Raw genomic sequence first — 15,102 nt, forward strand, 5'->3', positions numbered from 1 at the left:
TCCATGCAGCAGAGCCACTCAGAAATGATGCCTCCAACAATCCCAGGCTTTGTCACCCCCTCCTCCTTTTTGCTGTTCTCCTCTCTTGACCGATGGCAGGTTTCTAATGAAAATACAGACCCCAAAGTGGTGGCTGGCAGTGATCAGACTGTGAGACACAACCAGACATGGCAAAGTGGTGCCTCTGTCACTGCCCTTCCCAGAGAAAGGACAGCCTTCAGCAGTGCTGAAGGGATGGTGCCTGCCATCTTTGCAGCAAACTCATCTCCATTTCCAAGCCATCATCATCTTCCCTGGTGAATAAAGGTCTTTTTATCCTCCATTTTACCAGGCAATCCATCAGGTGGACAAGCATCAAAGCCTGACTGAGATAAACCAGCCAACTGTGAAATCCTTATCTGCAGTTCATCCTCACTCCTGGAGACCATAAAGTACATTGAATGGGTTCTTCAAGATAAGAATACCTCTCTTTATAGGGTCAGAGAGAGCACACAGTGCCATGAAACATACTCAGGGCACAGACAGCACTGCATAGACAGGGCACTGGGAAAATGGAGATGTTGAATATACTCCCCCTCCTCCCTTCCACCTGCCCTCCCTCTGCCCTCTTCATAGCTACTGTCTATCCCTTTCCCCCGGCAGGGATCAGGTAAAATGTATTCATCCTACAAACCCAGCCCAAGGGTGCTAGAAGCTGCACAGCTCTGCTGGAATAGAGATGGGGACCACATTTCTTAAGTGATCACACCATCCACAGAGCTTTTTCCTGGAGGATGAAAAGGGTGTGAGGCTGTCTCTGAAAGCAGATCTGCATAGGCACTGCCCTGGCTGAAACCACTCTATGATAAATAGGTGGGCATTAAAGAAGATACCTTTGACTTTTCCAAGTGTCTCCTCATATGGAAGTAAGATATAATACTTGTATTGCTGGATCAATTCACTTTCAAGCACTGTACTGATGCAGTAGCAGTTTTGATCCCAGGGACACTCTCTGCCCTTTCACAGCTGCAAAAAGTTTCTGCTGACCCTCCAGCTGGGCTGTTCCTCTATAGCTGCACATCATCTGTGGGGTTTGGGTTTAGCCTTAGCACCCAGAAAAACGTGAGCAGCCTTCTGGGTAGGTTCCCTTAACCTTGTCTCTAATGGCTTAAGCATTTAGAAGCTTTTACAGCCTGTCTTGGAAAGCTTCTGCTCTCTGAGAAAATTTTGACATAAGAAATGCCACTGGGACCAACCACCTCCCTCCAAAGGGGTTACTATCCCAAGCAAATTATTAGGACAAAGTGTGTGTCCCCTTCAGCAGGATGGTGGCCCAGCTCTGCCATGAGTCATTTGAACTAGCACACAGACAGTGGAATGTAGGAGCATCCAGCGACGGCAGGGAGAGGGATCTCTGGAGACCAGGGAGGCTCTTGGAACGCGTGGTTTATTGCATAGGTCGTGGGTGAAAGAGCCTTGCCTTCAGCCACCAGCCTCAGCTGCAGGGGTGCCCCAAAGAGAGAGCTGGCTCCTTGTTACAATGCATTATATCTCTTTCTGTGTTGAGTATTCTAATTTACAATAACCAACCGGTGTGAGGTACAAATCCTACAGAATTTACATACAGCCTATGAGAACTGCTACATTACCATATCACTCTGTATTCTAAACCTTAAAGGCTACTTCCTAATTTACGTTTCCCCTGATATCTTGGTGGGACTCCTCCCCTGGGCCCCTAGGTGTCCCTTTGTTTGCTATTACTCGACCCATCTCCAGCTAATCACTGTCTTCCTGCCTGCCATGCCTACATCTCAAAGCTGGCTTTCATTTCTATTTCACTCACAGGCTTTATATTTTCAGAATCTCTTGCCAAGCAATCGTATCTGTAAGCTTTTCCTGTCTCATCATCTCTCCCAACAGTGGAAGTCAAAGCCAGCATCTGTAAACCTGTCCATGGCAGATCAAGTAGACAGATGTGCTTAACTGAGCTGAAATCAACAGCAGGAAAGAACTTCTGGAGGAGAAAGAGAAAAAAAAACTATGTTGATTTCTGCCCACCGGGACACCCTTCAGGAGCTTTTTGGAGGCTCCAGGGACTACCAAAGCCCTTGTTCCAGCCTGAGCATAGCAGCAATACACACACATCTCTCTGCCAGGCTGCTGCTTTGTGCTGTGACGGTGACTGACAGCACAAGCAGATGCAGGAAGGCCTAGGTACCTCCCCCACTATCCCACAGCCCATGTAGCAGTCCTGACCCAAAGCACAGCACGCAGGTCAGCAGTGCTCCTCAGGGCACAGAACTCTGCAGCACCTGCAGCCACTTCCCTTCAGTGAGCACCCCCCATCTGACACATGGATGGGAAGCAGCCACGGACACAAAGTGGGCAGCTGGCCAGCCAGTAAATTAATTTCAAAGACAGGCAGGTGATAGATGGGATTCATGTGGGAAACAGGAGAGGATAAATTGACCATCTGTGACTGATACAGCGGAGAACAGCACATGATGGAGCAAAACGAATGGACACAGAAGGATCAAGGATGGAAAGACTGAGTGGAGTGTAAATAATTGAATCCCTGAGGTCTGGATCCTGTCTTTGAGACTATGTGGGATTGCAAACGTAGGAGAACAACTGAAGGGAATGATTCATGGGCTGTGTGTGACAGATAGGACCCCCAGAGCAATCTCTTAGTGGTGTGGAGGTGGGAATGCCATTTGACAGGATGGTGAGGGAGTGTATGAGATGAGAAGCTTCCTCCACATCTTTCTATAAACCTTTGAACCCAGCCTCTATGGAAACAGCCTGGAGGAGTCTACCAAAATTTGAGGTGATGCCACAGCTCAGCACTCAGGACCCAGTCAGGGAGGCAGCTTGTCAGTTGGAACCAATTCCCTACACAAAACAAACTCAGACCAAAAGCCTATCTGTCTGCACAGTGCTGCTGACTTCTTCCCAGAAGGAATCTTTGTCAGGGAGACTAAAATGTTGGGAAAATCAGCTTTCCCGCTCTGTCCATCTCTGCGCTGCTGCTGTGAAGGTTCAAATTGGCATAATCAGCCAGTAAGCAAGTGCCAAACCATTTCTTGGGCATTCCAGTCTCACAGGAGGCAGGAGCCCGCCAGTGCCTTAGGAAAGAGGCTTTCAGCAGTGCCACCCCAGACTGGTGTGCCAAAAAGCAGCTCAGAAGCATTTTTGATTGTTCTGTTCTATGTTGCTTGGTTTTACTCCTGCAATTACTCAGGTGGAAAGACAAGCTCCTGTAACTATGGCAGGAGATTCAGATATCCATGGCACAAGTGCAGCTGGGTCATGCCCAAGCATTGTGCCCAAGCACTTGTGCCCTTCTAAACCGCCTGCAGCAGCACAGGCCCATCAGCTGCACTGTCCTGCTGCTACAGTGGATTTAACATCCTCCCCCAAATGATCTGGGGCTGCAAGAGGACATTAACTGCAGGTTATGTGTGACCACAGCATCCCTCTCACCAGCATCTGCTCTTAAAGAGAGCAGATAATGGCCAAGAGAAAATTGGAGCAAATGCATACCCAGACTTCCTGTGTGTCACCTTCCTGCCTGCAGCAGCCTGCAGAAACCTGTTCAAGTGGAAGTTTTCATGCTCTAAAGGCCACCTATGGTTTCTTACCTTGCGACTCTATTTTTTTCTTCCAAGTCTAAAGCTTTAGCATCCACCACAACTTGTGACAAAGAGGATATTTCATGCCACGCTGCTGAATCCTAAAGGTAGCAGGCAGTCCAGTTTCTTAGTCCCATTCCTGCTGGTGCCTGGACTTCTTCCTGTATCTGTTTTAAGCAGGTGAGGTTATAGACAGCTTTTTTCTTTCTTCTTTTTCTTTTTTTTTTTTTTTTTTTTTTTTTTTTTTTGAGATTGTGAACTAATTTTATGCTGAGATTTGCTGCCTCAGCTAATTTCCAACCTGCCCTGCCACCTAAACCCTGGGAAGGGTGGCCAAAAGGGACCTTTGGGTCTCCACCCCCCTCACACTTGGAACAGGACTACTGGCAACAGTAGATCAATAAAATTATAATCTTGTCTAGCTGAGTCCTGAAAATCCCCAAAGATGAAGATGTCACAAGTCTTCAACACATTTTCTTTCCAAGAAACACCAAAAGTATGGGGAAAGCTCTGATTTTCACAAATAGACTCAGTTACTTAAAAATGAACATCAGATAGGGATGAATGGATATAAAGTGCAGCCCTGTGGAGAAGGATTTGGGGTGCTGGTGGTTGAAAAGTTGGACATGTCTTGTCAGTGTGCTCTTACAGCCCAGAAAGCCAACCATATCCTGGGCTGCATCAAAAGAGAAATGGCCAGCAGGTCTAGAGAGGTGATTTCCCCCCTCTACTCCACTCTCACAAGACCCCACCTGAAGGTGGTCACGATCAGTGCCAACCTTTGCAGCAGGTACATCTCAGAAACAGAGTGCTGGCTAGCGCTCACTGGAGCAGCAGCAAGGCCATGGAGCACCACAAGAGTCTGACTGAAGTTCAAATAAATTCTTGCTTCCAAGCACAGAGGGTTATTCCACTAACCATAAGGCGGAAACAGACCTTCTCTGTAGGGATGTAACTTCTAATTATGCATTGTTCCCTGCAGCCTATATGCTAGGTCCATTATTATCTTCCATGTTTGTTAAGCAGCTACCTGATTTTAACAAGAAGATAACTTCTAGGAGATATGCAAATAATTCTGCAATTTTCCTTTCCAATGACTCAGCATTCGTATCAGAAATGTGTTAACAGAATACAAAAGCTATTAAGAAGCTCTCTGCATAATTATACTCTTCCTTGCCTCCAGTTCTTAATAACTTATGAAAGGAAATTAGTATCTTGTAATAGACACTCAATCTTGCCAGAAGAAAAATTTTGTAAGTTATCTTTTCTTCTGTTTAAAATCTTATTTCTACAATTTTCCCTTCTTTGAAGACTTGTCGCTAAAATTTTACTTAAATAAGGCAAAATCAAATACTCTCCGTAGAAAAATATAAGTAAGTGAAACAAAAATGCTTTCAGAATTGAGGAGACTGGCACCAGTCTCAAATATGATTGTCACATTGAGAGTCAATAGAGCACCTTTATTTTATTTTCCCCTATTTTCTCCAGGACAGAACAGATGGCTGTGACTAAGTTCACATTACTGTCACAGAAAGAAAACTGAAGTGATGTCTACGCAAATGGTTCCATTCATGCCATTTGCTTGGGATCAAGTGCAACACATTGATGATCATGGAATTAACATTAAATATGTTGGAAAATACATCAGCGTAGAGAACGTTTTTTAGGGAGCAGCTATTCTCTTAGGTGATGTGATGACAGTACACACACATTTAGTGCTTGTTGTGCAGGAGTTGTTCAGGGAAAACTGGTCTGGGCTACCAACAGGTGGAACACTGAGATCATACTTGGTTCGTGTTGTTCAGGCTTTTTTTCCCCGAGCAAGAGCTTTGCATTTAACTGTTTAGAGGAACTTACAAGATTCACAACCGAAGGGATAACTTCTACTCTCCATTTTGCTTTAATCACTTTCAGCTGGCACCTTTGCCTTTGAAAAATCACACCTTCAAGAAACCACCCCAGCCCAACTCTCCAGTATTTAAGCCCCTTAAGATCCGCCCCCTGAGGATGGCAAATCCAGCCACCATCCCACCAATAACAAGGTAACAGAAAGACACCCTCATCTCAAATGGCTTAATAGGCAAACCCGGGACAGAAAGTTGGGAAAGCTACAGAAGGAGATCAGGCAGAGAGAAATAACCCTCTTCATGCTTCAACAGCCACAAAACATTCTGATTAGGCATCTTGCTTAGAACAGCCAAGCCAGGGGCCTTTGCATGAAACATGCCTTGTGTTGGGTAGTAATCACAAAGGTGTGTGTTGGGAAAGATGGGACAGGAAGGACTTATGAATATGGCTGCATGGTAAGAAATACTGTAGATGTAAAACCTGAGTGAAATAGGAATGAAAGCTAGTTTCGAGATGTGAGCATGGCAGGCAGGAAGACGGGGATTAGCTGAAGACAGGAAAAGAAAAGACAAGAATGTTGCCTTTCCACCTTGGCAAAGACATCCGGGAACAAGTGCATAAGAAGGAAGTCTATAGAGTTTAGAATATAAAATGACATGGTAATGTAGTAGTTCTTATAGGCTGCATGCAAAGTTTGTAGGTTTTGTATCACACGCCGGTTGGTCACTGTAAATTAGAATATTCAACACAAAAAGAGATATAATGTATTGTAACAAGAGGATCGCCCTCTTCTCCTCTCTTCTCCTGGCTCTCCTACCTTTTTCCCTTACCTTTCTCTTCTCCTGGCTCTCCTACCCTCTTCTCTGGCCCTCTCACCCCTCTTCCCTTACCTCTCTTCTCTTGGCCCATCTCCTCTCCTCTCTCTCACCTCACTTGCTCCTACCCCGTTTTTACCCCTTAGCTCTCTTCTATATCTCTCTCCCCATTCTCTCTTTAGGGCTTTTCCCCAGCCCAGGCTGGTGGCTGAAAGCAAAGCCCATTTTACCCACCACCCTTGTAATAATAAAGCCACGTGTTTCTAGAACATCCTTGTCCCTGCCATCCACGGGAAAAAAAAATCTACAGGTGTGCACGGAATGAAAATCTGAAACCGCAATCAATTTTGCAGAGGTTACCTGGAGGAATAAGAGCATATTAAGCAGATAACAAAAAAAAAAAAAAAAAAAAAAAAAAAAAAAAAAAAAAAAAAAAAAAAAAAAGTGGTACTTGAAAGGATTCAGAGGAGGCAGGCACGGAAGGTGTGTGTGATGCCTGTGCGGGACACACTTGTACCTCGAGCATCCCCCGCGCCCCGCCCCGTGCCCGCCGTTGTCTCCCCGGCCGTTGTGCCCGAGCCGCCCCCGCCGCTCCGTTGGCGACATGGCGCGGCCGATGGCGCTCCTGCTGCTGCTGCTGCCCGTCCTCCTCGCCGGTACCGCGGCCGGGGCAGGGCAGGGGGGCCGAGGGAGCGGGGAACGGGCTGGTACCGTCCCGGCCGGTGCCGTGCCAGGGAAGGGGAATAGTGAAGCGGTGCGGGATCTAAGCCGGGGTGGGCAGCAGCAGGGCGGGGAGCCGGCACAGGATGGTCGGTGCCGGACGGCGGCTGGTCGGGGTGTCCCAGGAGGGGTCAGAGACTGCTCGGGGGGTGCCGGCTCGGGGCAGCGTCCTGTCGGTAACAGCCGGGGATCCGTGGGGCCCCGGGCGCCGTTAACGCTGCTCGCTCTCCGCAGGGCTCCTCTGGTGTCCCGGCGCCATGGCCAGCTACCCGGTGAGTGCCACTCCAAAATGCTGTGCCAGCTCCTGTTGGGTACCTTTTTTTTCTGTGCATGCCAGGGTTCTTTAGAAGCTGAGCGGAAACCTGTTTCAAATGGTGTAACTTTGACTTCTTTTGTACCTGTTTTCCCTAGCCTAACTGTGCCCAGTATAAGTATATGTGTCCAAGGGATTACCATCCAGTTTGTGGCACTGATGGAGAGACCTATGGAAACGAGTGTGTTCTCTGCCTTGCTAACAGGTACTCACTTAATTCTGTCCTTTCCCTTCCCTGACATTCCAGATAACTGATAGATAATTAACTGGCTTTGGATCATTTGCACTGTTGCACTGCAGTCTCAGCAGTGTCCTCTTAGCTGTGAATCCCTTGCAATAGATTTTATTATGGTACCTGTAAATGGGTTCGATTGGATTCGGTCAGTGGGAGGTACTGAATATTTCTGTTAGTAATTCCTGAGAAGGAGCATCTTAGAGGAGGCTGCCTGTCATGTTCATACAATGCCATACTACCAATAAATATAATGTCAGACTCTTCCACACTTTCCATCAGAAAACATGAAAGATCCCACCCAAAATGCAGCCTTATATATAAAATATTTATGTTCAAGATCCAATCCCCTGTACTTCGTTTCACAAAGAAGAGTAAGAATGTCAGATATTAGGAGAAAATACTATTTTGCCTTCAGGTTGTCTAAAAATCAAGAAAAAGACTGCCTGATATTTGAGAGAGGGTATTTTATTCTTTAATAATTTAATATTTTTAAAGACAAATCGAAAACACAGAGAATCGATATCTAATGAGCATTATTACTCCCCATTACAATTGACTGGAAATCTTTATAGAGAAGTCTCTCAGTACAAACTGGGAGGAACTGTTGTGAATAGAATTTTGATGGTAAAAGGCAATATATATGAATGAAATAAAAGATCTGTTTCCAGCAGAAGGTATAAGGGAGAGTAGCAGAATAGCAGTGAGGGGAACTTACAAAATTGCAAACAGATAGATCTCAAGAAAGGGAAGGGTGAAACGTGTTTCTGACTTTGGGGTAGAGGAAAGATTAGTTCTGACCAAATAGTCTACAAAATTCAAGTGACCAAGATAAAAGGAACATAGGCCAAAATAAGGAAAGTGATAAAGGTATCAAAGAACACTCAAGGTAACACTGTAAAGAAAGTGCTGAAGTGTGTCATGGAGATCTGCAGAATTTGGTAACCCTTTCACCAGAGCACAGCACAAACAACCCAAGCAAGCAACACATTGCAAAGAGAATTGGTAAACCTACAGTTAGTAAAAAAAAAAAAGAAAAGTAATCAAAATTCACACACAGTAGAATCTGTTAAAAGGGAAGAAAAGAGGTTCTGGCATGTTACGTATTAGGAGCCTACCCATCTTTCCTGCCTCAAGTGATGTTGGAATAAGTTCTTAAGTGATTAGCTTTGTACATAGCCAGAGGTAAAGAGGAATGTAAGCAAAGCAGATACAGATTTGTCAGAAATAATCCGATCAAATCCATGAGATCTAGTTTTTTGGCATGATAACTGGTCAAACAGAGTAGGAGGAAATAGAAGTATTGGTACATTACATTAATAAGGCAGTTCACATTATCTCCACTTGACATTCACATAAGCAGACAAATAGTTATTCAGTTGAAATTGTTAAAGGATGAAGTCACAGAAGTGTTTGAAATGCTGTGGTTCAAAAGCAGTGATTAGCATTTTACATTTGAAAATGCTATTTTATTTTATATAATAAAAATTGCAAAATGGCATGGATATGGTGATCTGGGCAGGATATTATAAAATTTCCCAGGCACTTGGAGAAATGGAGTGAAATCAGTACAGTAAAAGACAAAGAGAAGTGCTGAGTATCACCCATAGAGAGTGCAAATCCATATTGTGAAGATACAGACAGGAGAGCATCTCATGACCTAAACAGTATCTTTGATCCTTTCAGAACAGAAGGATGGGCTTTGAGATCCAGCCTTACATTTCTAGGATGCTTCATTTGTTTAGGCATGATCCCTCAGTTCCAGATGGATTCATGGCAGATTCCTAAATACAGCATTGCACACAGAACAAAGGATTCTTCAGTCAAATCTGCTCCTTATTTCAACTCCTGAAGTAATTCCTTAAGAAATTAGCAATGGGGCTTATGTCTTTTTAGTATAAGATGTAAAGTACATGTTTTGTGTGATACATGGGATTAAATCCAATTATACACACAAGATAGAATTTTGTATTAACCTTTTTTTTTTGCTGTCTGCTTACATGCTCAGAAACATGTATTTTGGTATGACGGGATACAGGATAGTCAGATACTCTCCTGATGTTTTTTCTTTTCTAGTTCAGTAATTGGCATATTTGGGGGCCTTCTAGTTCAGTCTGGAGTTGTTGTTCTAAAGTGTTTGACTTGGCACGAACACAATACAGATAAAACATTTTGCTTTATCAGATGAATTTCAGCTTTGAAAAACAGTCCATAGTCATAAGCAATGATCATTCCACTCCAAGAGATCTAAGGTACAGTCTGTCATGCTTCTTAGGAGGACAGAACAAAGAGATTTTTCTGCCTCTTTAGCAAGCTGCATGACCAGTTGCTGAAACAGTGTAATGTGGTGATATAGAAACAGATATAGGGACACATCCAGTACTAAATTACAAAACAGTCACTTCTCAATTAACTTGGAGTGATTCTCAATTGCCATCTTGCAGGTTTGTTCTAGCCCATATTTAACCCCATGAAGGGACTTCTTAGATAGAGTTGTACTTTCTGATGGCCAAGACAGTACTGTCCATGAGCTCTTTCAGCCATGAAGGACTGTGTGGGCACCTGGAGAGTCCTGTGTGAATTGAGTGCTGCAGAAGAGATTGCTGCAGTTGATCCATGATAACATGAGACAACTGGAGCAAAGGTGCAGCACAAACCCTCCCCATCCTGGCTCTGCAGTGGAGCCCCTTAACTTTAAGACCAAAGTTGGTTTTCCTCCCTACTTTTTTTTTTTTTTTTTTTTTTTTTTTTTTTTTTTTTTTTTTTCTTTTAAAGCTTAGATTTACTCTATTCTTAAGTGGGCACTCAAATGCAAGTCCCAGGTCTCTTCCACATTCAGTGTCCAGTATCAATGACAACATCAGTTTTTAGTTTAAACCTAGTTCCACAGCAATATGTGCTCTTTGGAAATAGATACAGCAGCTTGAGGTGTCTCTGCAAGGTTTAGTGTAAGGGCTGTCCTTCAGCCAGAACTACTCCTTACATCCTTACCAGTGCTTTACATCACTGGGCTTTGATTTTGCCTTTCATATTCCTGATCTGTTCCACTACTGTCTGGTTAAAAGATCCCTGATAAAAGTATTAGTACAGATTAGCCTGCTTTTTGGGTAAACATAAATCTCTTGAATTTTGTCAGGAGTAAACCAGCTTGATTTTATTAAGACAAGGAAACAAACTGATGATCTGAGACAATTTGCATTCTATTACTTTCTTTTTCTGTCTGCACTTGCCTGGTAAATTGAGATTTGTAAATGGAGCACCCCAAAGTACTTGCAAAAAACCCCAAACCAGTGTTCCCAAACTAAGGGGTACTTGACTAAAATTTCCTTAAAGAACATTCCAGCATTCAGAGAACCACACATTCAAAATTTAGTGAAGCCTCAGATGCAGAGGTGCACAGGATACACATCCTTCCCTCTGAATTCCCATATGAATGGGGGAAATACTGTAAGCATTAGAACTGGTTTGCACCTTAGAGACTGCGAAGTTTAACTTGTATTAGTGCTTTTGAATGGACATGTTGGTCCTCATGGTGCAATTTGTCTTGTGGTTTGACAGTTCTTAGATTTGCAGATGGTTTTATCAGGTTTTTGTAAGTAATAAAGCCTGTGGTAAGTTACTCACTCTGTATATGATTCATGCATTTTTGCATCATGGTTACTTTGTGGTAATACTTTCAGTAAGTGATGCAATTAATGCATCACCGCATCTAACTGAATACATAGAAAGACATGAGAGAGTCCACTTTATAAAATGTCTGTAAAATTCAAGTAGTGTTTTCTCTTCTAATATATTTTTCTTCTGTTTGCAGGGAAGATCACACACATATAGAAATTCTCCGAGAGGGACATTGTTGATATGACAGATGGCCACTTTTCAAAAAATAAGAGGGTCACAGACAATCCAAATGGAAACAATGCCTTAAGTGTACCTTCTGTGTAGCCAGTCTTAATAAAGAAGCTTGCATATTTAAAGTATGTTTACTGTATTAAAACTAGTGTAAACATATCCATAGTACAGTTATAACCTGAACCCCGATTTATTTTCTTACTAAAGATGGATCATAAGAAAGAGATGTCCTGACTCTATACCCATAGGTCAGTTGTCCAGGGAAGGGATTAAGTGCACCAAGGGAGGAAGTGAATGGGTACCAAGTGCCATTCCCACAGTCCCACCTTGGATCAAGGAGGCCCCAGAATCTCTGTCAAAGGCAAAGGTTCTGGGATATTTTGAGCCCACAGGTGCCAGTGACCCCTGGAGAGCCACTGGAGGGATTTCCTGTGGCAGCTACCAAACTGGTGATGGCAACCTGACACCTGACATGAGGTACCTAGCCTCTGCCCTTGGCTCCCTACCTGCAGGTCCTGCTGGTGGGGGGCAGTGACCTGGGCAGCCTCTGCTCTTGCAGCAAGCAAGGGCTCCTTTGGAATGTGGAGGCATGGGCAGGGAGCATGCACTGCCCTCGATGTCCCTGTCCCTCTGGGCACTGCTCCCTGGGGCTGTGCTGTCACCAGCCTGGCTGGCACCCAAGAGCCATTTCCTGGGGGAAACACCAAAGCAAAATTGGAAAGCTCAAGACTCCTGTGAAGGGGTGCCCTTCAGAGTGGCTCTGGTGGGCCCTCCCACAAGGAGGGTGTGCAAGAACTGGGGTTTGGTCCTCTGCTTGTACTTGTCATGGATATGGGCATATATCTTAGGTTTGTTCCTTTCTGTTCCACTGCACACCTGCTTTTTGAATGTTGATTGAAATTAACTGTGTTTGGGTTGTCCTACCTGCTTGGTAATACACAGGTGGCTTCTACCTTTGATCTCAGCTAAGCAGCACCTGCTGTCCCCTTGGCCCCAGACAATGCCTTTGTCAGGCTTTGCTGGGCAGCAGCAGTGCAGGCAGAGATGTACAGCACGTTTCATGCCTGAGCAACATTCTCAGGTCAGTGACTTCGGGTTTGAAAAACAGTAATGTTTTTTGCCTTACAGTTCATTTAAAGGGTCAAAACTATCCTTACCTTCCAGCACATGCCTGCTTTCATTTTCTTTGAGCAAAAACTAATCATTGACGGAGGAATGTCATGTATGGCACAATTGGAGGACTGGAAGACAAAAAAACCCTCCAAAACAGTAGTGTATCCCAGCTGGGTGTTTATGAAGCTTTATAGCTCAAAAAGATGGCAAATTTCAGTATGATGGATTTAATTTTTTTAAGTTAAAACTGTACATTTAGGACCATGTTGAGAGCATTATCCAAACCCTACTTGAACTCAGTCTTGGTACTTCCTGGGGAGCCTGTTTCAGTGCCAAACTGTCCTCTGTGTGAAGAACCTTTTCCTAACATCCAACCTAAACCTCCTCTGACACTGCTTCATAGCATAACTTATAATACTAACATAAGAATAACAGATTAACAGCATAATTCATAATATAATGTCATAGAAGGATGTTACTGTAATCTTTAGACATCAACAACCTTATGGCAAGCATTCCCCTTGGCTTATTACACATGTGTGAGGCTAACAAGGAGTTATGCTAGCTGAATGGCATGGTTGTGAATCAGGAAAGGATCTCTTTTCTGTCTGAGCTCAGGTGGTTAAGCAATATTTTGATTGATTAGGATTTCATGATATTTTCTAGCTTCAAAGGATCAGCACAGTCCTGATCTCGCTGGGAGGAGAATGTGCAGCCATCCATACAGATCAAAGGAAGGTCAGAAGATGTCTTTCTGGCTCTTGCTAATGAAACGTGGAGATGAATGGCTTTTTTTCCCTGGTTGTGTTACAAGAAGAGCTTTTTTTAACTGATTAAATTCCCAACCTTCCCTCCTGTGGAATTTTAATTGTTTTTTTAAATTTGCCAAGGAAACATGTTTTTAAAAGTTCCTTGAACTCCACATACTGTTGCTCAGCAGGCACAGTGTGTGTGATTTCTGGGACAGCTAGGCTCCAGCTCCCAGCTTAGCTGTGGGTATTTTGGAAATGCTCAGCCCCTTGCTTCAGGCACCCTTTGAAGGACATGCAGGCTTTCTCCACTATTGGTGTAACTGGTTAGTAACACTGGTATCCAGAGGAAAAAAGAAGTCTTTCATGGGTGACACAGGACCATGGGCAGCAGCAAAAGTGAAGGCCATGTCTGAATCCTGTGGGAGACGGTAGGAAGAGCTTGGATTTGTGGATTTCCGACTTGCTCTCTAGGCGGCAGCATTTGTTTTCTTTTAAATCCCATTTTGTGTTCTCAGCAGGGGGTGCAGGAAAGGCTTTTTATTCATCATTATCGTTTCAATTCATAAACATTCTGTTAGAAGCCGTTTGTTTTCAACTGTATTATTATTAGTGCCATTGATACAGGTCAATCTCATTACTTGGCAAAGTTAACTTGCTTTTTCCTGATCATTGAATCCAAGTATGTTTTTTTGGAGGAGACTCCGTGGTACACATTTTGGTAGAAACGTTATTCTTTGGGCAGATGACTCACAGATGAGGCTGTGGCATTCATTGCCATGTGTAGGATGGCACTGGCTTCTATCCTAGCTTTGTGATTTTTGAGCTGCTCATGTAGCAACTGCTTCATTTTCTAAACTCTAAGCATCTATAGGAGTAGTGTACGTTTCTGGACAGGGAATTCTCAGCTAGATGACCTCAGAAAAACCCCCCAACTTTTCTCTGTGAAAGTGCCTCATCTTTACATTGAGAAAAAATTAACTCTGTTAAGTGCTTCTTCAGTCATCTGGTGAGAAATCACGCAAGAGTAAGGTATATGTGCTTAATGTTACCTTTTAGGCAGTTCTGAATATTTCTTCCTGATATTAGGTGCAAAAATGTTTAGAGTTGACTTAAAGCTGTTCCTACATAAGCTAGTCTGTTCCAGCTTCCCCAGTGAAAAATCCTACTGTGAAGCACTCTAGGGCTGCGACTGAGGTCTTTAACTTGCCTAGTAATATCTGGTGTAACTGTAAATTCTGTGGGATATTGCAGCAAGCCTCAAACAGCTGTGCTGGAAGGGCCTGGGTTTTCTGGAAGTCCTTTCTTATCTGCCAGTCCCCTTCAAATATTTTGGATATCCAGCAACTTGCAGATGTCTGTAAATGGACACTTGAAGTGAACCCTCTCTCTTCATTTGAAGAGCATCTGTCAAAGAGTGGGTTCTGTAGGAGGCTTTGGGGCTGTTGTACTGTAGCTGTCTGCATGCACACTCTAACACTTCTGGTTAGCTTTGGGAAACTCCAAGTAGCTTGCTTCTCTCCAAATTTCTAAAAATCAGCTTTGCATTTACATGGAATTCATAGCTTTTCTTGCTCCACAGTTTCTGCCTTCCCTATGGTAGGAGACGTAAGTACAGATGGATGCACAAGCTGTAGTGAAATGTGAGGTTGTGAATGGAAGGTCACATCAATGATTAAGTTTATCTGCTAAGACTCATAGAATCATGTAAGATCATCATCTTAAACCTAACACTGCCAAGCCCCACTAAGCTGTGTTACTAAATGTAAATCCTGACAATCGAGCAAAATGCAAATCGTGTTGCTGGTGCTTTCTCTGACCATCAACTTGCCTTCAATCCTCTTGGCCAGAT

General features: G+C 43.8%; 1 protein-coding gene across 1 annotated transcript; it reads left to right on the forward strand.

The window, feature by feature from the left end:
• The first annotated feature begins 6,383 nt into the window (after positions 1 to 6,383).
• SPINK2 (serine peptidase inhibitor Kazal type 2) lies at positions 6,384 to 11,495 on the forward strand. The gene is made up of 4 exons (XM_083862373.1): positions 6,384 to 6,930; positions 7,229 to 7,266; positions 7,406 to 7,512; positions 11,351 to 11,495. The coding sequence occupies exons 1-4, from the start codon at positions 6,879 to 6,881 to the stop codon at positions 11,394 to 11,396; spliced, it is 243 nt and encodes an 80-aa protein (XP_083718499.1). The 5' UTR covers positions 6,384 to 6,878; the 3' UTR covers positions 11,397 to 11,495.
• Positions 11,496 to 15,102: the final 3,607 nt, after the last annotated feature.

This window comes from Zosterops lateralis (assembly GCF_965231275.1).
Source record: "Zosterops lateralis genome assembly, chromosome: 5".
In the NCBI taxonomy this organism is placed as follows: Eukaryota; Metazoa; Chordata; class Aves; order Passeriformes; family Zosteropidae; genus Zosterops; species Zosterops lateralis.

Coding starts and splice junctions, on each gene's coding strand:
- SPINK2 (XM_083862373.1), top strand. CDS start 6,879: ATGGCGCGGCCGATGGCGCTCCTGCTGCTGCTGCTGCCCGTCCTCCTC. Junction 6,931..7,228: donor GCTGCCCGTCCTCCTCGCCG/GTACCGCGGCCG, acceptor CGCTCTCCGCAG/GGCTCCTCTGGTGTCCCGGC. Junction 7,267..7,405: donor GCGCCATGGCCAGCTACCCG/GTGAGTGCCACT, acceptor TGTTTTCCCTAG/CCTAACTGTGCCCAGTATAA.